The sequence below is a fragment of the Nicotiana tabacum genome, chromosome 5 (genome assembly GCF_000715075.1).
Source record: "Nicotiana tabacum cultivar K326 chromosome 5, ASM71507v2, whole genome shotgun sequence".
In the NCBI taxonomy this organism is placed as follows: Eukaryota; Viridiplantae; Streptophyta; class Magnoliopsida; order Solanales; family Solanaceae; genus Nicotiana; species Nicotiana tabacum.
Window position 1 is genome coordinate 159,740,028 of NC_134084.1, and position 22,863 is coordinate 159,762,890.

At 35.4% G+C, this 22,863-nt stretch overlaps 1 protein-coding gene across 13 annotated transcripts; it reads left to right on the plus strand.

Moving 5' to 3' along the window:
* Nucleotides 1–4,046: 4,046 nt before the first annotated feature.
* LOC107827044 (cleavage stimulation factor subunit 77) lies at nt 4,047–21,153 on the plus strand. Of its 13 annotated transcripts, none has more exons than XM_075254253.1 (24): nt 4,047–4,216; nt 4,305–4,333; nt 4,424–4,531; nt 4,623–4,685; nt 6,140–6,249; nt 6,730–6,830; nt 7,818–7,873; nt 8,208–8,348; nt 11,203–11,331; nt 11,620–11,666; nt 12,183–12,246; nt 13,563–13,683; nt 13,791–13,849; nt 13,930–13,998; nt 15,906–16,046; nt 16,372–16,436; nt 16,780–16,876; nt 17,548–17,607; nt 17,997–18,149; nt 18,328–18,394; nt 18,478–18,579; nt 19,026–19,172; nt 19,992–20,180; nt 20,478–21,153. In XM_075254253.1, exons 3-24 carry the CDS (start codon nt 4,478–4,480, stop codon nt 20,654–20,656), a joined length of 2,214 nt encoding a protein of 737 aa, XP_075110354.1. In that variant the 5' UTR covers nt 4,047–4,216; nt 4,305–4,333; nt 4,424–4,477; the 3' UTR covers nt 20,657–21,153. The 13 variants fall into 13 exon arrangements, with proteins under 13 accessions (XP_075110354.1, XP_075110352.1, XP_075110356.1 ...); XM_075254254.1 differs by having other exon boundaries at nt 4,057–4,216; nt 4,421–4,531; XM_075254259.1 differs by having other exon boundaries at nt 4,060–4,216; nt 4,421–4,531; nt 7,818–7,863.
* Nucleotides 21,154–22,863: the final 1,710 nt, after the last annotated feature.

Genomic DNA, 22,863 nt, shown 5'->3' on the forward strand with positions numbered 1-22,863 from the left:
TACTATGATTAATGCGACTCCGTTTGTATTGTTCATGCCTTTGTGAGGATTTCTATTGTTGAACAAGTCTCGTGGAAGTAATATTAGAATTTGAATATTGAAGAGCGTTGACTCAAGTTGTAAAATGAATTGTGGAAGTATAATTGATAATTGAACCCTATAGAGCATTGGCTCAAGTTGTGAAGTGAGTTGTGAAGTAAATGTGAAAAGGAAAAGAGAAGAGGATTGTTGATATTGTTCTCTTGCCGGGATTTTATTGTGATTTCATTTATTTCCTTGCCCTTATTTCTTGTGATTATTGTTTTGGTAATAGAGTGTTAAAGTACGAAGGGTGATGTCGTGCACTTGTCCTTGATTTTCTTGAATCTTGTTGATAATTGAGTTATGTTGTCCTTTACGTTTATTTACTGATTTCCTGTTGTTACTTGATTCTATTATGTTGTTATTGATTCCCTTGCCGGGATTTTGTTGTTCCCTTGTCGGGGCTCCATTGTGATTGGTGTTGGATTGCATATTTGGATCGGGTTGCACGTCGCAACAATGTTATATTTGGATCGGGTTGCACGTCGCAACAATATTATATTTGGATCGGGTTGCGCGCTGCAACAATATCATATTTGGATCGGGTTGCACGCCGCAACAATATCATATTTGGATCGGGTTGCACGTCGCAACAATATTATATTTGAATCGGGTTGCACGCCGCAACAATATTATATTTGGATCGGGTTGCACGCCGCAACAATAATATAATTGGATCGGGTTGCACGCCTCAACAGTGATAAATGATATGAATCGGGTTGCACGCCGCAACATAGTTATTATATTTTGGGATCGGGTTGCGCGCCGCAACAATTGATAATACGAAGGGTTTATAGATTGGTTACGAGTTCCTTATTGTTTTGCCGTAAATTCTAATTTGTTCTTATGCTTTTCTCTTAATTTACTGTTGGTATTGATATTCCCCCACATCATGTACCCCCTCCCATCTTTACTCGTTATTCCTGTTTTATTTTTCCGCTGCCTATTATATAACTGCACAGGTTTATTTGGTAGTCTGGTCCTAGCCTCGTCACTACTTCGCCGGGATTAGGCCAGACACTTACCAACACATGGGGTCGGTTGTGCTGATACTACACTCTGCACTATGTGCAGATCCCGGAGCGGCAGCTTTTGGACCGTAGCATTGGGTGGTTACCTTCAGTTAAGTTAGAGATCCCGAGGTAGTCGTGCAGGCGTCCGCAGGCCCGACGTTCTCTTCTATCTCTATCTCTATGTGTATTCTGTTTTCATTTGCTTCCTAGACAGGTTTTACTTTCTTTTCAGACATTTGTATGTAGTATTCATAGACAGTCTGTGATATTGTGACACCGGATTCCGGGTAAAGATGTATGTTGGCATTGTTGTATTGTTTATGGTTAATTTACCATATTAAGTCTTCCGCTTGTATCTATTTATCGTTAATATTTCACTGTTAATCACATGTTAGTTTAAATTATTAAAAAGGCTAAATAAAAGAGTTAGAGATTCTATATTACGCGGCTTGCCTAGCTTTCACGAGTAGGCACCATCACGACTCCCGAGGGTGGGAAATCCGGGTCGTGACACAACTGATTAACTGGACTTCCCTAATTCACGCTTATTTTTGCTACTGTATTAATGAATACAATAGCTTAAATACATCAAATACATTTTATAACCATAGAAAATGTATCTATAATCCGTATATAGCAAATGGTATTTATAGATGACTAATAACTACTAAAAGATAGTGATTTATGAAAATTTTCCGTTGTTATACCATGCCAATAAATGTAGTGAGTGACTATTGAGTTCATTAAAGGGATTCTTTCATAACTAACCAGCTGTCCAAAAATATTATGTTTGGCTATTCCATTACAATATTGCAAACCAACGTCAAAAAATAATTTCACCATATAGTCAATTTTTTTTTTTTTGAAAAAAAACTCAACTTTTACTTACAACATGGTATATCTTTTTTTAATACTTTTGATTGCAATTTTTCACATCATGTGTCTTGGATTACATTTATTGGTATTTGATTTAAAAAATTATATAATATGATCTGACTTTTGGTGAAGACAATATAATTTGATTAAAAAAATTCTATAATATAAGAAGTCTTATTTTTTTTTCCCTTCATACTCTATCTCTCTAAATTTATGATTACACTTAAACAATGTCTTAGTCTGAAATATGGACCTTGTGGCCGTGAATTAATCTTTACAAAATGGAGCAACAAATTCAACATAATTTTTCTTCTTAAAATTGTCATAGTTTGGTATCGAAACCATCAACATAGTGCGAATAAAAATTGAATTCAAATTAATTGTTTGGAGAACTCGCATTGCTACTTCGTGGTACCCAAACTCCCTACTAAATGTTATTCCATTCCTAAGGTTACAACCCAAAATATCAAATTAAAGATGCATTAGTGTTTATTAGTGGTCTTAAGGTCTGTTTTTTTTTTTTTATAAAAAAAAAATCCTGTCCAATTCATATATGTATATTGGGGCCCTATTATTAATAGAAAAACTTACACAAATGTCCTAAATAAGTCTCAACTTACCAACCTCTAGTCATTAGTCATGGTCTTAAAAAATTATATAAAAATTAAAAAACCAAATAAAAATAATTGTTTCTCTCAAAGAATCGCATGCAAAAATCTCCTTCCATATTTTTAAGCGTGATTAACAACTTTACATGCAAGACGGAAATCATGGATGAGGTAACAAATAAGGTGATGAAATATAAAAACAATATACAATATTCCAAAAATCTAAGCAAAAAAGGAACTTTTTTAATGGGTATATTTAAAATTCATTGAAAACATATAGATAAGTCAATACAAAATTTGAAGAAGATTGGAGGTGATTTGGACTGGTTTTGTATAAAAATTCTTAATTAAATCGAGTTCAAAAAATTCTTCTGCGACACATGTATCAAACATATATCGCGCATATATCTCACACACATGTATACATGGATATACATGTGATACACAATTGATACTAATATAATACATATGTGATACATAAATGATACATAGTATGACACACATATCTTTTTTTTTTCATGTTTAGTTTTTACTTCGAATTTTCAATTCAAACCACCTCAAAACTTCACCAAATCATTCCGAAACTGAGATTCAAGCCCCTTAAGATGTACCCAATCTATCTAATAACACCCACTCAAAAGAAAGCAAAAAATTGATATTTTTTTGCTACAAACAACTAATTGGTTAATATTAGTAATATTTGGCTAGTATTAATAATATTTTATGAATTGACCAATTTTTATAATGAGCTATTTATAAATGGACATAATTGGTACTTTCCCTTATTAACATGAATAAGCATGAAAAATTATACTTTAAAGTAAATGATCCTACCAAAGGCGACCTATATCCCATACACTTGGATTACTTAGCTAGCGTTTGCATATAAATTTAGTTAAAATTTAATTACTTTTTTGAAGTTGTATTGATAAATTATTTTTGGAGGTTTGAAGTTGTGTTTGGATATGCATTGAGTTTTTTTCACTTTTAGCCCCCCGCCGAAAATTATTTACATTCCGTAGCCGAAAAAGTGTATAAAATTTGTATATAACATGTATAATGTATATACAAAAATATATATTTTTTCGGCTATTATTTTAAAGAAAAAATAACATTGTATAGCCGCTCTCAAAATAATAGCAAATAAAATAAAATAATGTTTTTTGTATATTTTTTTATATATACATTCTGTATGTTATATATAAAATTATATATTTTTTCGGCTACGAAATATAACTAGTTTCTGGCACGAGCTAAAAGCGAAAAAAGTCCTATTTTAAAAGCGGCTATACAGGGTCATTTTCTCAAAAATTTTAACCCAAAATTAGCACAAATTAGTTTTGGAACTGAATTTTTTTTTAAAAGATGATCAAATTTCAGGAAACAAATACTATTTTTAATATTTACGTGGAAAAAAAAAAAAATCTATGTCCAAAATTCCAAATAGAAGTTTGATAATTTGTCTGTCACCGGAGCTTACACTACTTCGGCAAACAAAAGGAAAACAGAAAAAAGCAGCAACTAAACTGGAAACCTATAGGCGCTAATATTGGTTTGCTACCAAATTCCCCAATTGAAACCTGTCAACGGCTAAACTCCGGCGTAGGCTCGACGAGTTTTTGTCACATCGACATTGCTGTTAAGAATCAATTTCTGCTTCTTTTTTACTGGATAATTACTCTCTTGAATTTCTATGAATTAATGTTATTTTTTGTTTTATTTGCAGATTCTAGGGTTGTGTCAAGATTGAACTGGGTAATTATCAAATTTACCAAAGGCTGAATTTTTATTGTAATGCCAATATGAACGGTGTTGTTTAGATATGAAAATTTGTTTTATTAGCAGATTCTTACCAAAGGTTGGATTTTTATTGGAGAATGAAACAGTAGATAAAAATCTATGACGGAAAAGTATAATGTTGAAGCTGCAGAAATTCTTGCTAACGAGGCACTGGTAACTGTTTAATCAACATAATTAATTAGGTTTAGGGGAGGGTTTAATTGTATGCATTCTTATTACAATTTGGTGTGTTCTTTGTATATAGCGCTTGCAAATTTCAGAAGCAGTGCCGATATATGAGCAACTTCTGTCCACGTTTCCCACTGCGGTGAGTCCTATATTAAGTACTGCTCGCTTGCTCGATTTATAGTTGAACAAGAAAGCTTTTGTTGCCAGTAATCCTCTCCATCTCTTAATTCTGTTTATGTTATTATCAACATTATTATTAATCCTTTTTTTTTAAGAAAACATATTAATTTATCTTGGTGTGGGGTGGAATGCAGTTGCTAGTTAGTCTGCTAATATAGAAAACAGAAGCTAATTGATATTTGATCTCGACGCAATTACTGAATAAAAGGAAAAGAAAAACAAAGTTAAATAACCCCGCTTCACTTGTTCGTCGTGGCTGTGCTCTTAGCTGGAAAAACGGCCACTTCACTTGTTCAAACCCATGACACACGCCTAACCCACACATCATGCACTGGGTTCTTACTACTAGAGCTAGACCAAAGCTTACATGTTTTCAAGTGAAATCTTTTCTTCATTCTACATGAATGTTTTGTTTCTCTTGCTGTAGCATATAGAAGGCTGGATTTATTGCATCCTTGTGTATCCAACCTCCATCGTTGGTGAAATGTGGGCAATTTTTTTGACAAAATTCAGTGGCAGAATTTGGATTAACTTAGAACCATGACAAGATATGTAGAATGTCTGTTAGGCTCTTCCTAATTGCCCAACTTTACCCTCTCAATCTGCTAGGTCAATGACCATTGGATAACGAATGCTCAAGAGGGGGATACCAAATGATCATTAAGAATTACACCGGTACAGATCAAATACATTAGGAATAGGAAACATTATGGTAATTTAGAATATTCCGTTCAGCGTAAAACATGTGAGTTAAGTCACTCACCTATTTTGATTTGGGAGTGAAAAGAGTGTACTCTAGGAGCTGGATGTGCCAAACTTTATTTAGGTAGTGCAATGGTGTTAGAATGTTCGACAACTTGGACGAGGTCCAAATATTTCCTTTGTTCAGTGGTTCTTCTCGTTCTCTATCTCTGCACGAGAAGGACAATTTGTTGACCATTTTTGTGCATGTCCTTGCCGAAGGGCAACACTAATCTGTTATGTATTGTTCCAATTTATCTGATGTCCCCAAAGGGACCTCACTCTATCTCTGTCTCAGACTAATATATCTATTTCCAATAAGCGTCAAACATAATATATCTAATTTGCTCAAGCTTTAATGAAGAATCTAGATTAACTGACTTTCTCAGTTTCATTACATGTGCTCGTCAATGAACTGAGTTTTTGCTTTTTTGTAACTGCACCTGTTTGCACTGGCTGGTACCTTCTGATGAAATAAAACTTTACGTTACCTGATCCAACAAAAAAGAAATGCCAAGCTTTAAGTTCTCAGATTTGCATATTCACGTGAAGTTGATTTCCTCCTAAGTGCTAGGAAAAGAAGTTATGCAATGCGAAATGTATGATTAGAAAGAGGTTTTTTGGTGCTTGAAGACGCCATCCCTTGCTGATGTTATCTTTACTTTTATCTAGGCAAAATACTGGAAGCAATATGTAGAGGCACACATGGCGGTAAATAATGATGATGCAACAAAGCAAATATTTAGTCGCTGTCTCTTGAACTGTCTACAGATTCCTCTTTGGTATGTTTATTCTGATGATATTTTATTTTCTTGGAGTTTCTCTTTTCCATGTTTCTTCTCGTTAGTGAATCTTTTTGCTCTCACATTTTGGTGTGGAATGGGGTTGGAAACCTGGGAGTTTCCATGGCTGTTCAACCCTTTGCACTTTCATGTCAATTAGTTAGGATTTAAAGTAACATGAATGATATTGATGGTGCGGGAAACTGCTTTGCTGGTTTAAAAGCCGTTCTAATTTTTTATTGCTGAAGTTCTAAAAGTTATTCCAACTTATACTGACTGGTGGTTTTACCTTTTCTCCTTGCCAAGAAAAACATGGACTACAGTGTCAAAATGTATCCATATTTATGTGGTTTGGCTGTCTGATGCTTCACATTTTAAGCTGAAGATCCTGTTATTTATTCACCATGACAAGATCATTATTCTTTCGTTGAATTTTCTTTGTCATGCATCAGCTCAAGAGTTTTCTTGGTGATTATTCAGGCGCTGTTACATCCGCTTTATCAGGAAAGTCAATGACAAGAGGGGGAATGAGGGTCAAGAAGAGACAAGAAAGGCTTTTGATTTCATGCTTAACTATGTTGGTATGTTATCTTTAAGAAATATTCCAAGAATGAAGAGACCAAATTGATGCGTCTAATTTTGCATGCTTATCCAATCTATTATGCTATATACTGCGTACATTCTTTCCCTTTACCCTCTTATTCCTTGCCAATAGTTAGACTGGTAGTATGGAATTCTGCTTTTAGTATTGGACTTACGTTGATATATTTCATCAATTTGAATGAAACTAGGTGAACTCTCCAATTTGCTTAATGTTGTGGAGAAGAAGGGACATGAAAAGAAAGTTGAACTGCCATTGTTTAGTTTACGAGGATAAGAAAAGTAAATAAAATGGAGTAGACTTCTCTTTCCTGTTTTTTTTCTCCTACCAACCATGGTTAGAAACTTTCTTTCACTTTCCCCTATATTTCCTCTTCATTTTTCTTTCTCTTTTCATTCTCGTTAGTCTCCAAAAAGATCCATAAAAAAATAAAAGCCCTTTAGATTAAGCATTTGACTTGACAAAAAATGAAGGATGGTATTAGCAATATCGAACTTTTGACCTTAATTGCTTCTCATCAGCAAGAGAAAATCATGGCAGTTTGATATTGTTGCAATCGGAAGGAGAAGCGAAGCTACTGTCATTATGCTGTACCTCAGTTAGTCTTCCCTCTACAGCTTCAAATATCTTGGACTTAATGACAACACATTTTTCGAGTTTATAACAGCATATTTAGACGACATCATGTTGATTAAATTGATGTTTGTTTATTAACTCAGGATTGCATTGGCAATTAAAGTATGAGATGTTGCATTTTTGAGATAGGGGTTACAGATATAAAGGTGTGATTTGGGTTTGGAACTCGTAATTTCTATTTTTACTTCTTCGCTACTCGTGCACTTCATATTTCCTATGGCATGATGTCTCTAGAAGCTTTACTTGCTAACACATGCATTATGGCTTTGTGATATTTCTGTTGTTTTTGCCAAGTGCTTCATTTTCCTAACCTACGTTTTAACAGGAGCAGACATTGTATCTGGTCCAGTGTGGATGGAGTACATTGCATTTTTAAGGTCTTCGCCTGTATGGGACACACTTTCTCAATAAACAATACTTTGTACATATAAACAATACTTCATATCTCTTATATATTGTTGTTATTTTTATTACGCATTTTTATGGTACTAATATATCATCTCCTATTGCTTTTTTAGCCGAGGGTCTCCTGGAAACAGCCTCTCTACCCTTCGGGGTAGGGGTAAGGTCTGCGTACATATTACCCTCCCCAGACCCCACTTGTGGGATTATACTGGGTCGTTGTTGTTGTTGTTGTTGTACAGACACACAAGCACAATTTATAAAAGTTGTTTTGTTAGTTATGTAGCCTTAAGGTTAAAGCTGTATGATGATGATGTAGGCTCAAACCACGCAAGAAGAATCACAACGAATGACCTCAGTGAGGAAAGCATACCAAAGAGCTATTGTCACCCCAACCCATCACGTGGAACAGCTTTGGAGGGACTATGAGAATTTTGAAAATTCAATTAGTCGAGCCTTGGTAGGCCTCTCCTCTCTGCACAAGTTCTCAGACTACTGTTAGTTGATTTTATATTGTTGGCCAGCAATGTAATGGGTCTCACTTTCAACGGAAAACTGTTATTATTACTTTTCGAAGGAAAAGACACTAATATTCACTTGATAAAAAAAGGAACATCCTCGTATTTTCAGTTACAATAATACATGTATGTGTTTGTGAAAATTGTGTGTAAACTCTAGTGAAAAATTTATTGGACTTTTGTGAATGAGTATTACTTTTTTGTGTATGCTATTTTAGGTGTGTTATTGGTTGATACCAAAAAAAAAGAAGTAAAGAAAAAGAAAAAACCTAAAAGAAAGAAGAACAAAAAAGCAGACCTGGAGACCATACATGCATGTGTTTTTTCCGACTATTTGGAAGGAGAGGACCCAGAGATGTTTCAAGGAGGGCATCATCAATACATGCCCTAAAGCATAGATATTTATGTAATTTAGCGTTTTGGTGTAACTTGTCTGATGCATATGATGTCGAAAAAATGTTAAGAGTACATTAATGCTTACAGAACCATTGACGTTGTAATCATTGAAATAGCTGTTTCATAATGCCTAGCACTATCTTAATATCCTTTGCTTCTGATAAAAAAATAACAAGAAACCAGTTGGAATATATTCTGTAAGTGTTGCTGATTGATTTTCTATTTGTCAAAATTAGATGGACTTACCTTCAAACTCATGGGCTGATTAGAATTTTCTCTCAGTGCACTTTATGATCAGCTTACTAGGCTATGTACCTTTTTCTTTATTTTAGTAAAACCCAAACCCCTCAAACCCGTCTCGCCAGGGGCAACAATATTTTCCCACTTCTGTCCTGGTTGACTGGAACTCCCAATCATTTGATTGAAAGTTTAGTGCTCTTATCCCTATAACAGCTTAACTTGTCTTTCTAGACGATTTACCTACTCTCTATGTGTGTTAGCATAAGATCCTAAATGGTTATTATTACACAATTTGTTGCTCCGTATTCTCAACTTTTTTTTTGAATTCTTATATTTATTGACTTGAAATATTAGGTTTTTACTTAAATACCGGAAGTAATTAATAAAGTAGCCAATCAAATACTTAACATAACATGTTTTGAGGTGAATGAAGTGGGAGGGGAATCATGAGCTCTCAAGTTCTAATCCCAATGGTCAGCAGAGACCAAAAAGACTAGGTAATTTTTTTCCATCTGCCTATGCCTTAGTGGCCGGAGACCTGGTACCTATGCTAATGGAAGCCACTGGTACCTGATGAAACAGTGGAGTGCACATAAGTTGGTCCAGGCACCACCGTCATAAAAATAAAAAAAGCAAAAAAGACACAACATAGTTTGAGGTTCTCAAAGGCTAAAGAGGTTGATGCTTGACTTGATGTGCTGGAGGCCTTGATTCGCACATGGATTATACTTTCTCTTGCTTTGTCATGCATTCTCCAACATTATTTTCTAAATTAGCTAGAAGAATAGCAGATGATCTTAGGAAATGACCATGTAGACTTTCTCGTAAAGCCATCTGAAGGTGATTTTTTTTCTTAGGCAAGAAGAGAAAATAGAGAAAGAGCTTCATATGTAACATTTTTAGTAAATCAAGCTGCAATCAAGCCAAATATCATGAGAATAGGATCAAAATATGTTGATTTATCAAAATAATAAAAGTCCATGCTGGAACTTTTCTTTTTTGATAAGATAAATAATTTTATTAACAATTATAATCCATATATCAAAAGAAGAGAACCTATACTATAATATGGTTCTCAACAAGGAAGGTCCAATCCTCTGTACAAATAGGGACCTCATGAGTCCAACAAAAAGAAATTAGAGACAAAAGGCTTCTTTGCAAGTTTACAAAATCTTGTTCCACCCCTTCAAATGCCCTCCTATTTCGCTCTTTCCAAATAACCCACATGATAGCTAAGGGGGCAACACTCCATGCCCTTGGACTTCTCTGTCCCCTCATGTGGGTCCAACTATGCACCGCCTCCTTCATGTGCCTGACATCACCCGTTGCACCCAAACAAATTAAGGACCACCCTCCACAAATGATTAGCCACTTGACAATTGCGGTAAAAGATGATCTACATCTACACCCGAGTTTTTGCACATGAAGCACCAACTAACATAGGTGATCCTCCTCTTTTTCAGATTTTTCGCCGTCAAAATCACTCCCCTTGCTGCCAACCACACGAAGAAACAGACCTTTCTCGAAGCTCTGGGGATCCAAATAGAGCAATGAGGGAAATTTCGTTCCTCTCTCACTAATAACCTCTTATAGTAAGATTTAACAGATGGACCTGTACTCTCCCGCCATCTCCATACATCCGATATATTGTTTGGTGTGTCCAATCCGTGCAAAATCTCAACCAAACTGTGAAATTCTTCCATCTCCCAATCTTGTAGGTTCCTCCTGAATCTCAAATCTCAATGAACTACCCCTTCATGAGACCTACAAATTTGTTGGATCATCATCCCTCTCTAGCAAGATACACTATATAGTTAGGAAAAACTTCCCTCAACTTGTTCTCCCCACACCATTATGATGGAACTTAATTTGGTTAATCTAATAAGTTATTTGGAATAATGCTTTAAGTTTCTGTACTTTTTCTTGTTCCTGAACTCTTCGTAGGAGGATAGATCTACCTTTTGTTTAGGCATATTCCACTTGGTTATCTGTAGAAGTCATCTACTTGCTCATATTAACTTTCAGAAGGTGGCATTGACATTACTTTAACCTTCTTTAAATTCTTTCAAAATGTGGCAATCTTTCTGGTATAAATGTTTGGCATGTATGCTGATAGTAGTAACTGGTATTTTGAGATATTCTCTGTTGATTAAATTGCAGGCAAAAGGGCTGGTCTCTGAATACCAACCAAAATATAACAGTGCGAGGGCTGTATACAGAGAAAGGAAGAAGTACATTGATGAAATTGATTGGAATATGCTAGCGATTCCACCTTCCGGCTCTTCCAAGGCATTTCCTTAAGTATCTTTAGTAAACTTTTAAGTTACACTTGAATCAGGCCAATTAGATTGCACATTTCACCACCCCATTAATTGGGCATGTTCAACATCGTCATGCATGCGAGATAGATGTTTAATGGAAATGTGTCATACTCACCTCAACTAGTTTCATGTTGAGACTCTCATGTAATGTAAAAGTGATGACATAGAAGTTTTACAGGATAGTTCTGTGTCTCTGCAAGTTGCACTTATACTTCTGCATGTTTGCTTACATCAATCACTTTTCATGTGTCTGCAGGAGGAAATGCAATGGATGGCATGGAAAAGACTTCTAGCCTTTGAGAAGTAAGGGACGGTCCTGTAACATCAGTCAGTCGGCTAGATTGTAATTTTGGCCTCATGGCTAGTTAAAAGACATTAGTTTAGTCGAAATTAGTTAGTTCCTCTCTGATTGTCTTTTTAGTCCCTAACATAATGCATAAGTCTGTAATTTCTTTTGCTTATTGATATTTCACTTGCTAATGCTTTAACCATGTAACTTGGAGTTATAACAGAGGCCCATATAAATTTTGTGTAGTTCCTTATTCCCGATGTTCACATCAACTGCTGAATTCACCTATTATACTTCTTTCTATTCTGGAACTAATGTACTTGTTTGGCGTGAAGACCTACCTGATTTCCGAGTATATAGATACTTCTAATATTTTTTTATTATAAAAGCAAGAGTTTATACTTTTCACACATGTTGCTGCTTTGTTACTCTCCTTTTCCTTTTTAAAAGTCAGTTCTTATCGTGGATTCTTTTCTTTTGAAAGTAAAATCGAAAATAGTTTCATCTAATTATTCTGGTCTTCATGTCAGAGCAAACCCCCAGAGGATAGACAGTGCTTCTGCTAATAAAAGAATTGTGTTCACATATGAGCAGGTATAGGAGACAAACATTAAAATATCATTGCCTCTTTACTTAGATTTTCATTCTTTCCCTTTCTCTGGCTGATGGCAATGTATAGTTTTATGTGTGTGGTTCCCATATGTTATATTCTTCTATGACTTATATAGTATCTTGAAGTACTTGCCTTTTTGATATGTGCTTTCAATAAAAAATTGAGAGACCTTTTGCTTAGCTACTGACCTTACTTTCATTTAGCAAATCTCTTCCTATTGGACGGGAAGCTCAATACTTGCAACCTGAGGCCTGAGGGTTCCTGGCTGGCTAGCTGTGGATTTTTTCTTAACTTTTCTGATACACGTTTTCTATGTGGTCGTGCACACATGTTTAATATGGCATAAGCACCTGACAAGAGGATCTGTAAAAACTTGTGGCTACTATTCGGTCGTGCCTGCATATGTTTAGTGGTAACATAAGCACGTAACAAATGGATCTGTAAAGATTTGCAGTGGTAGTAGCACAACCTTTTAAACTTTTGTTACCTATCAAAATAAATCATCTAAACATTTATTGTTAAGAGTAATGTTTTTAAAATAAACTTCTAAAAGTTCAGAGATTCTTCTTTGGATTAATCTAAAAGTTAATGATAATGTGACTTTTTCTTATGTATCTTTACTAGCATCCTTGAATTAGATAATCGGCTCCCAAATGTTCCATAGGGTCTATCACCCCCATTGAGTAGAAAAGCTCTGAATGCATTTACTTTATTTTTAAATTACAAGTTTGAAATCGCCTTGATGTGCTGAAGCGAGATAAAGAATCATATTGAAGACTATCATTAGCTCTCAGACAAAGGATTACCTTGATATCGGTGGAGTCTTAGTAAATTGTTGGTTCTGCATTCACACACAGTGTCAGGAGCTGCTTTAGTTTGTTTAAGGACTACTTTGTACTTCATAACTATGTCATCACATTAGTTTTATTTAGTTCTTTCTAGAATGGTGATTAGCCTCATAAAAAGCTTGTTTTTTCGGAGTCCTTTAACCGGATTAAAGACTTGTATCCGGTGCAGTGATAAGCGAATCAGAGAACTGCAAGTTTTAGCTCCTAAAGTTGCTGTAAAAGTCAAATTATTTTGTATTGGAATGAAATGGAACTCTGAAAGCGGAATGGATACATAAGATTTTCATACAGTCAACCCCAATTAATATAACATTGAGGTATAGTTGATTGATACATATGATATTCTTGTTTTTTTTTTTATTGAAGTGGTTTTGGGGTTTGGTGGCTATTAGTCTATGTTTGATTTCTATGCTCAAACAAGATTTACTGATCTGGATGTTCTATGACAGTGCCTCATGTATTTGTATCATTATCCTGACATATGGTATGAATATGCCACATGGCATGCAAAAGCTGGTTCAATAGACTCTGCTATCAAGGTTTTCCAGCGAGCTCTAAAAGCTCTTCCTGGTATTTTCCTTTTTTCTTTTCATGCTTGATGACAAGATGATACTTGTCTTTTCTTTTTGATGTTATTTTCTTCTGATTTTAGATAATTTTTTGCCTCTTATGCTTAGACTCCGAAATGCTCAGATATGCTTATGCTGAACTTGAGGAATCACGTGGAGCCCTTCAGGTAATTATGCATCCATTTACTTTCCCTCAATATACAGTTTTCTGTATTTCATTTTTCCTATGCTGCACGGTCTGGTGCAGGCTGCTAAAAAAGTATACGAAAATCTTCTGGGGGATGGATCCAATGCCTCAGCACTGTCTCATATCCAGGTAAGACCATGAATCTCATATGAGAATCATATGCATATTTACTTCTTTCTCTTTGAGATGAAAATTTACTATCTTTGGTTCCCATAAAGATGAAATGCAATCACATTCATTGTAAACGTGATTGAGAAAGTAAGTCCTTAAAGTTGAGTTCTTTTCTTATGCTTATAACACCTAAAACGTGGGAAGTAATGATTATTACGTAATGTTTAGATGCTCTTGTTCCCAAGGCTGGGGGGGGGGGGATCGGCACCATAGAGATCAATCAAAATTCAGTGTTCAGTATTGTCCTAATGTGCTATGACACCATATACAGCAGGCACCATACTATTCTGCATCTGGATAATTCGCTGGTCTCTGCTATCATTATCATCAATGATCGTAATCCTGGTCTTTATAGCTCCTATAATTGTCAGTTTATCCACACCCCCCCCCCCCCAAAAAAAAAAAAAAAAGAAAAAGAAAAGAAGCTCTTCTAGTTGTCAGTCTTCGTGCTAGCCATTTACTTCCAGTAGAGAAATTAAAAAGTTAATAGACTAGAACACGTATAAATTCTCACCGAACAATCATTTTGCAGAGTAGCATTCTCCAATGTATACAGTATATACTCTTAGATGAGCTACGGAACTTATCAAGCTTAATAAACTGAGAAATTAAAGGAACATTAAAAGTTGTTCCATTTTGGTTGAACTAAACGGAATAGAAGGACAATATTTCTCTTCAGTGCCATTCCAAAAAGGCTGGTAAACCAAAGCATCTTCTCCCTTGTTCCTTTGGAGAAACAGAAGGCAAGATGGAGATCAGACCATGGAATGTATGGTTTAGCTAAAACAATAGTACAAGAGAGTTGCACTTGGAGAGTACAACTGTAATAGCACACGGCTAGCGGTTGAGCTCGAAAGGGGGTTCGTGCTGTAACTTGCCTCAGGTAAATCACACATATGAATGGGAGGGGAAGTTAGAGGCCATATGAGGGTGAGTCAGGATTCAATTGTTGAGACACTTTTGGGTCCAAAAGGACAAAATCATGAGGTGCAAAAACCTTTCAGGTGGCCCAAAGGGGTCAGGCCAAAGCGGACGATACCTTGGCAGTTGGGCTTGGGTCGTGAATGGTGGTATTAGAGCTGGTACCTCCCCTAGTACGATGGTGGAGTGAACCTCTGAAAGGACGTTGAGTCCCTAAGAGGGGTGAGTGTAACAGCTCGACGATCGCTAGTGGTTGAACTCGAAAGGGGGTTCGCAGCGAATTTGCCATGGCAAATTCTACATCGGAACGGGAGAGGAAAGTTAGGAACCATATGAGTGCGAGTCTAGATACAACTATTGAACCGCCTTTGGGGTTAAAGCCCAAGGGGACAAATCGTGATGCTCAAAATCCTTGAGGCGGCCCAAAGATTTTGGGCCTAAGGGAACAATACCTTGGCAGTTAGCCCTGGACGTGACAACAACTTTGTGATGGATCAATAGTATGTTTACCTTATGTGTGCATTATGTTCATGGGACGTGGGAAATAACAAAGCAATTCGCCTTGTAGCTTCTATGATAATTAGATAGGACGATTTTGTGTTTGATCACTCAAATGTTCTTGACTAAGATAGTAGTTTTTTAGATTATGAGCAATTTTTTTGACGAGTAAATTTTGTAATATTTCAGAAGAAATTATCTTGTTTGGAAATAAGTTCAAAAGTCAAGTGCAAGAAATTCTTTTTGGACTATTTTGAAATTACATTGAAGAAATTAGGTCGTATTTAAGAAAAAGTTGTTAATAAATCCTTACACAAAATAGTTTTGAATTAATTAAGGTACACCCCAATTAGTAGCTAACATGTCAGTAGACAGGTATCAATTTGCAACTCTCTTATGGACTAGCAGTGAATTTCATTTAATTGTTCTATTCCTTGATACCGCAGTTTATAAGGTTTTTAAGAAGAAGTGAAGGAGTTGAAGCAGCTCGCAAATACTTTCTTGATGCACGGAAATCTCCAAATTGCACTTACCATGTCTATGTAGCTCACGCGATGATGGCTTTTTGTCTTGACAAGGATGCAAAGGTGATTAGGACTATCTTAATTTCAAATGTTCCAAGCATGGGATAGGTGCATGGAACTTGATAGGGAATTCTGTATCTCAGAGAATATGTCTGGAATTCTAAAGCCATTGCCCACAAATTCGTGTATAATAATTTCATTATCTGTTGGATCGTACATGTTGAATTTTTTGTTATTTTAAACCAAATTATGCAATCCTAACTGTTTCATTTCAAAATTAATTGGTCTATGATTGTTGAATTTCTTTTATTTCTAGAGGTTCCTGTGTGTTTCTTTTACCTGTCTTATCCTTTGGATGATATGCATTCAGTTTTGTGCATTCATGCAGATGGCACACAATGTTTTCGAAGCAGGGTTGAAACGCTTTATGCATGAGCCTGGATATATCCTTGAGTGAGTCTCCTTTTCTTCTAATTAATAAATGCTACTGTGGAGGGGTGGTTGCATGATGTTCCCGTGAAATCAGGAAATTAGGATTTCTGTCGTAAAAGTTTTGCCATCATTTTGAGAAGAGGTAAAGGGTTAATTAGTCATAGCCCTTATTTAATAAAATGCTATCAAACATTTTTCTTAATGCGTGTGCCAAAACATTAAACGACCTTAAAATAACCGGAGGGAGTTTTTTTAAAACATGTAACACAGGTATTGACGACTATTCTGCCTGGGAACAAGTAGCAAGGTTTGCTTTCCGTTCTGCTCTGAGCACAAATAACCAGGAGCTAATTAAATTTTGCAGGTATGCAGATTTCCTTTATCGTTTGAATGACGATAGAAACATCAGAGCATTATTTGAACGAGCATTGAGCTCACTCCCCCCAGAGGAATCTGTTGAGGTGTTTTTTCTATTATTTTCTTAATTGTCCAATTTTGCAGTTCTTGCTTGTTTTCAGAGTGTCTTTGGACGAGTAATCCCTGTTTAGAAATTGAACAATTCTTCCCTTTATGTGTGCTCATTGATGTGATTCGTTGGTTGTACTTACTTTTAAGTGGATGAGCTTGACTGCATCTCTCATATGTTTGGTGATTTCTTTCTGCTAATGATTCAAAAGATGTGGAAGGTCGCATCTCTAAGTATCCTTTGTGTTTTTACTGTACATAGCTCATATATTTCATGGGGATTTCCTTGTCTTATCCGCCTGATAGCATGTAACTGATGAAGCAGTGTTCAAATGTTAGTGTAGAGGTTGTGCTGCTCCAAAATTAAGACACAGACTGCTAAGTGCTTCTCAGCATCTTTGTATACCGGACTAATTTCTTCCCTCTATTGGTGTAATATAACCAGTTAAAACTCCAATAAAATAAGCTAGGTGTCATCCTGGTTCTTAGGTTTGTTGGAGTCTTTTTGATCATGTGGTGTCAGGACTCCTGAAGTTGGAAAGTTAAAAATTCTAATTTAAATATCTTGTACACTACCACTCTTCTCTGTTTTCAAAATCTAACATTCTTGTGACCGCTCTTGCTTAAATGACATCGTACTGAAATAATATACCTACTCTTTATGTAGGTTTGGAAAAAATTCACTCAATTTGAGCAAACGTATGGAGATCTTGCCAGCATGTTGAAGGTAAATTTATTTAACATCCAGAAAATTTGATGCTGCTATACATTCTCTTGGTTTTTCTTTTGAACTTTGTGGACTATTTTCAAGTGCAATTACAAATTAAACTAGTTTGTTTTGAACTATTGGTATGTCCAGGTAGCATATCCTCTAGATCGTATTCCTTTTTGCATTTAACAAGTGTTGGTATCCACCAACACAAGAACTCTAACTACTTGTTTACTTTCTTTGTCCATTAAAGTAATATGCAAATGAAATGAACTTAGAATCAGTTTCAGTCAATCTGTTCAACTAAACACCAACAGGGAAGTTATATTCAGAATATCCCTCTTTGGAGGGCATATCATTATATACATTTATTACATCTGCGTTCACCCTATTGTTTGTATTGGCAGGTTGAGCAGAGAAGGAAAGAAGCTCTTTCCAGAACAGGTGATGATGGAACATCAGAGTTAGAGAGTTCGTTACAAGATGTTGTATCACGCTACAGTTTCATGGATCTGTGGCCTTGCTCTTCAAATGACTTGGATCATTTAGCACGCCAAGAGGTTGTCAGCATATGTTTTTGTGTGTGTGTGTGTCACTCACAGTTTTACTTTCCAGATTTTGATCTAGCAATCAGAAGAGTCTGATATTCAGTTATTGTTACAAGGGCACTATTATCATTTTTCAAACGTTATCTTAACTTGCACTTTTTGCCTATTTGCAATTTTACCCTCCTTTCAGTGGCTCGCGAGGAACATCAACAAAAAAACTGACAAACCTACTCTTGGTATTGAGGCAGGTTCTGCAGGTATCATTGTTTGGTTGATTTAATACAGAATTAAACTCATGTTTTGAATTGTGACTCTCTAACTCCTGGTCTCCTCATCTTAGATAAGACTTCTTCTGGTGTTTTGTCCAACACAAATCCCCCTGCCAAGGTTGTGTATCCAGATACTTCAAAAATGACAATTTATGACCCAAGGCAAATGTCAGGTATGCCTTTGGAGCTTCTTATTCTATTGGGCAGTTCTTTGCTTAACAAGCTCCCAAACAGATATACTGTTTTTTCAAGTTCTGTGAACAATTGTTTGACTCTGAAGTTTTAGGTGTGATTAACAAACTTAGGAATAAATGGTGCAATATGTTCTGACTTCTTATTCAATAAATTATGCTTCTTAATGTCATCAACAGATTCTCTTTTTCTACTAAAAGGATAATTTCTAACCTTTTCGAAGACTTTTATTTTTTTAAAAGAGTTGCACATGATTGAGATTTCGATCACACCTTCAGGTCACAGTTGCCTAAACTATATCCAGATCTGAATAGTAGGGTATAGCGAATAACCTTTTCTCAAGTTTCATTGAGAATCATTTGAAATTTTATTATAAACTAGAAGAGTTGCATCTCTTTATGTTTGTTGGATGATCCTTGTTTTCCAGGTCCTGCTGCTCTTGCGGTTCCATCTGCTTCAGGCACCTTACCTTGTTCTGGTAGCAGTGGTGGACCACCAAATGCTCTTAATGATATTCTGAAATCGTTGCCCCCTGCATTTGCAGCGTTCATGGCAAATTTGCCAGCTGTTGAAGGTATAGTTCCAAGTTTTCCTCTTCCTTTCTATCAAATCTAACAGTCACTTAACCTTTGAAATCTTAATCAAGTGCTTTATAAAGGTTATTAAAATCGCTTTTACTCTGTTGTTAGCTTTCTTTTCTATTAAATTACTACTTTACACTTGCATGCCAATAGTGGTCTACCGATTGAAGAAGGCGCAACACCTTTCATGGAAAGATTCTGGAGCTTCCTTTCTTTTTTTTTTTTAAATGTTGGAATTGCCATGTGTGATTTTAGTTCAATTCTTTTCTTCCATTCTACTTCCTGTATATTATGTCTGCTACGTTTGTGGGATCCAATAGGTCGTCAATTGAATCTGCTGCAGGTGGGCATAGATCTGGAGAGAAGATTTTTTATGTGAATGTTATAAGTATTTTAATCTCAACTTTAAATGAAAATCAGCAGTCAAATGAAACAGCAACATAGATAGCACGTGCAAATGATTGGACTGGAGCTAAATTAGTAGTTGTCTAATAAGGAGATTATACCTAAAACTATTGAAGAACAGTAAAAGGTGAAAAAAGAACTAATTTGTTTATTAAACATCATTTAATTGTACCTAGTCTTTTCGTAGATGCATAAAAAAAACAGGGGAATCGGTAACTTGAGTACATGCTGTTAAAAGTGCTTTTTACAGAATTTCCCACATTGCAAATTATCCTACAATGCTATCTAAATATCAAACTTTCACAAACAGCAATTATCTCTCCTGGAGGATAAGGCTGCTAATTCCTTCCTCTATCAGAAAGTATGTGTTGCTCTTTAATAACTTGAGTTTTCCCTGGAACTGCTAGGTCCTACTCCTGATGCTGATTTCGTGATATCCGTATGTTTGCAAAGCAACATTCCTTTAGCAACCGGAAAATCAGGAACCGCCTCTTTTCCGTTGCAGTCAGGCCCTGCTCCATCTACGAGTGACATCTCTGATTCAAGCAAATTCAGGTCGAGAGACAGACAGACTGGAAAGAGGAAAGACATGGATAGTATGTAAACCTTTTCCTATGATATGATTTATGTTCTTGCTCATGCAATGCCTGGGAATGTGTCTCTTCTCACAGCCTCACTGTTGCACCAAATCATTGTCTGTTTTCATCTTTCGCTCTTCGCATGTAGGCCTGTTTAATTCCTATTATTCGCTTCATGTAATCCACAAATACTTATTCCCTACTGTTGTTTTGGAAGTTTGCATTATGTTGCCATGCCCATATATGCCTTCGCATAATGATGCTAAATATAATGTGTCGTTTATAACATACAAAGACCTGGTTAATTTGTTGCAGGGCAAAAGGATGATGAATCGTCGACTGTACAAAGCCAGCCCCTTCCTAGAGATGTTTTCAAGATTCGCCAATTACAAAAAACCCGTGTTGCTAGTTCGTCTCGAGTTACTAGTTCATACACTGGATCAGCGTCTTATGGTAGTGCTCTTTCTGGAGACCTCTCGGGCAGCACTGGTTGATACATTCCAAATTCCTGCTATTTGCTTCTGGCCATTCTCTACTGTAATTTACTTGCAAAGATGGAGTAATATTTATCATTACATGTCAGTATCAAGAACTGTTACATGTTCAAGAAATCTATAGCAGCAAAGAACGCTCTTCGTCTCTGCGTTTCCTTTCACAACAAGAGAACCGCGTCCGCATCAGTCAGTGGTGGAAGGTTTCCGAGAAGGCATCGGCCTCTAGCCCAACAATGGAGCTAGGTGTATACAACATGTCGATATTTCTTTCAAAAGTGAGATACCGGCTTTCATAAAAGCGATATATTATGTAAAGTAACTGACTGAGAAACATAACAGGAAATTGTTCTGGTGGTTACTTTATCTACAGTATAGCTAGGGATGATAATCTTATTTCAGTGTGATGGAAATATTTATTTTTGTTTATGTTGCTTTCTGGAATTATGAATTTCCTCCCTTGTATTTAAAGACCTTTTATTGAAGTTGGACTTTGTGAAGACTAGTGAGAAGCATTTGATATTTGTACTAGTTAGGATCCTGTTGTAATGATTTCCACATAACGTCTCAATGTCTTTAAAAAAATGAAAATTAGGAAGATTTAATATCTCAATAAAAATTCTACTATTTAAAAGGTACTCCCTATGTTCCATTTACGTGATTCATTTTTCTTTTTAATAATTTGTCTAAAAAGGGATGATATCTTTCTCTATTAAAAAAACGACTTCTTGTATTGATTAACATCCCGAGCTAATAATGAACGATTCTTGATTACATATTATTTATTTTTTGATAAAAAGTAGTGGTCAAATCAATTTACTGCACCTTGACTAATTCGGCTAACTTTAACATTGGAAGATAAAAAAAAAACAGATGGCTGTGTACAATAATAACAACATACTTAGGGGTCGTTTGGAAGGATGCATTAGATAAAATAATGCATGCATTAGCTTTGTGTATTAATAATACCTTGTTTGGTAGATATTTTGAATCTATGCATTAGTTATGCAAGCATTAGTTATGCATTCTATTTGGTATTATCCTATGCATAACTAATGCATAGAAAACCATGGTATTAGCAACACAATGGATTTTAATGCATGTATTAGCTTAGTTAAAGACAAAATTGTTCTTCAAAATTTATGCTTTATTAAAATATGCTTGTTATTATATTAATGCAAGTTTAAATAATCCAAATTGTGAAAAATAAAATTATTCCCTAGTAAATAAATAAATACTTAGCATATTTTCTTTTTTATAAATAAATATTTAGTTCTATATTACAATATAGGTAGACAAATCAAATAATTTTTTTAAAACTTTTTCATATAAAAACATTTCTCAACATATGTTTCTTTTAAAAAGTTAGAGTGATGGACTGGTTTTGAGGGCATTTTTGTAAACAAATAATTTTTTTAGAAATTGTGCAATGCTTTAATACATCAAACCAAACAATAGATAAGAAATATGTCAGCATAACTAATGCAAACATAACTAATACCAGCATTACTAATACACCGTATTCAGCATTATTCTTATGCACCCTACCAAACGACCCCTTAATGTGATCATATAAACGTGGTCTGAGTGAAATTCAAAAATAACCAGATTTATAAGTGATAATTGCAAAATAGCCACAATTTCAAAAGTAATCGAAAGTTAGTCACTTTTCATGTAAAGATAAATTTGAACAAAAACACTGTTCGAAATTCAAAAAATATTCCAGCATAATATACCGGAGTTCCAGCATAATATACCGGAGTTCCAGCATAATATACTGGAGTTCCAACATAATATGCTGGAAGTTCATACACAAGTGCTCCAATCTCCAGTATATTATGCTGAAACTTTCTGTGTTGCAACAAAATAGTGGCTATTTTTCAATGATGTCGCAAACGCTGGCTATTTTTCAATTACCAATTTGAAAACTGGCTAGCCCGTGCTATTTTTACCTCTTGGGAAGGTAGGGTACACACAACCTGATCCCTACCTTGTATATTGTACAGAGGCTATTTTCAATAAATACTCGGCTAAAAAAAGCGTTTTCAAAACAGAATTATAAATAGAGGTTGTGTAATTAATTAAAATGAATAGGCTGAACTTGTTCAAGAATCTCATCAAAATCTGAGAGAAATAAGTAAATATCCTACCTTTTGATTGGTTGGACGGCAGCAAGAAGTCATAAGCACGCAGATCACATGTTCAAGTTT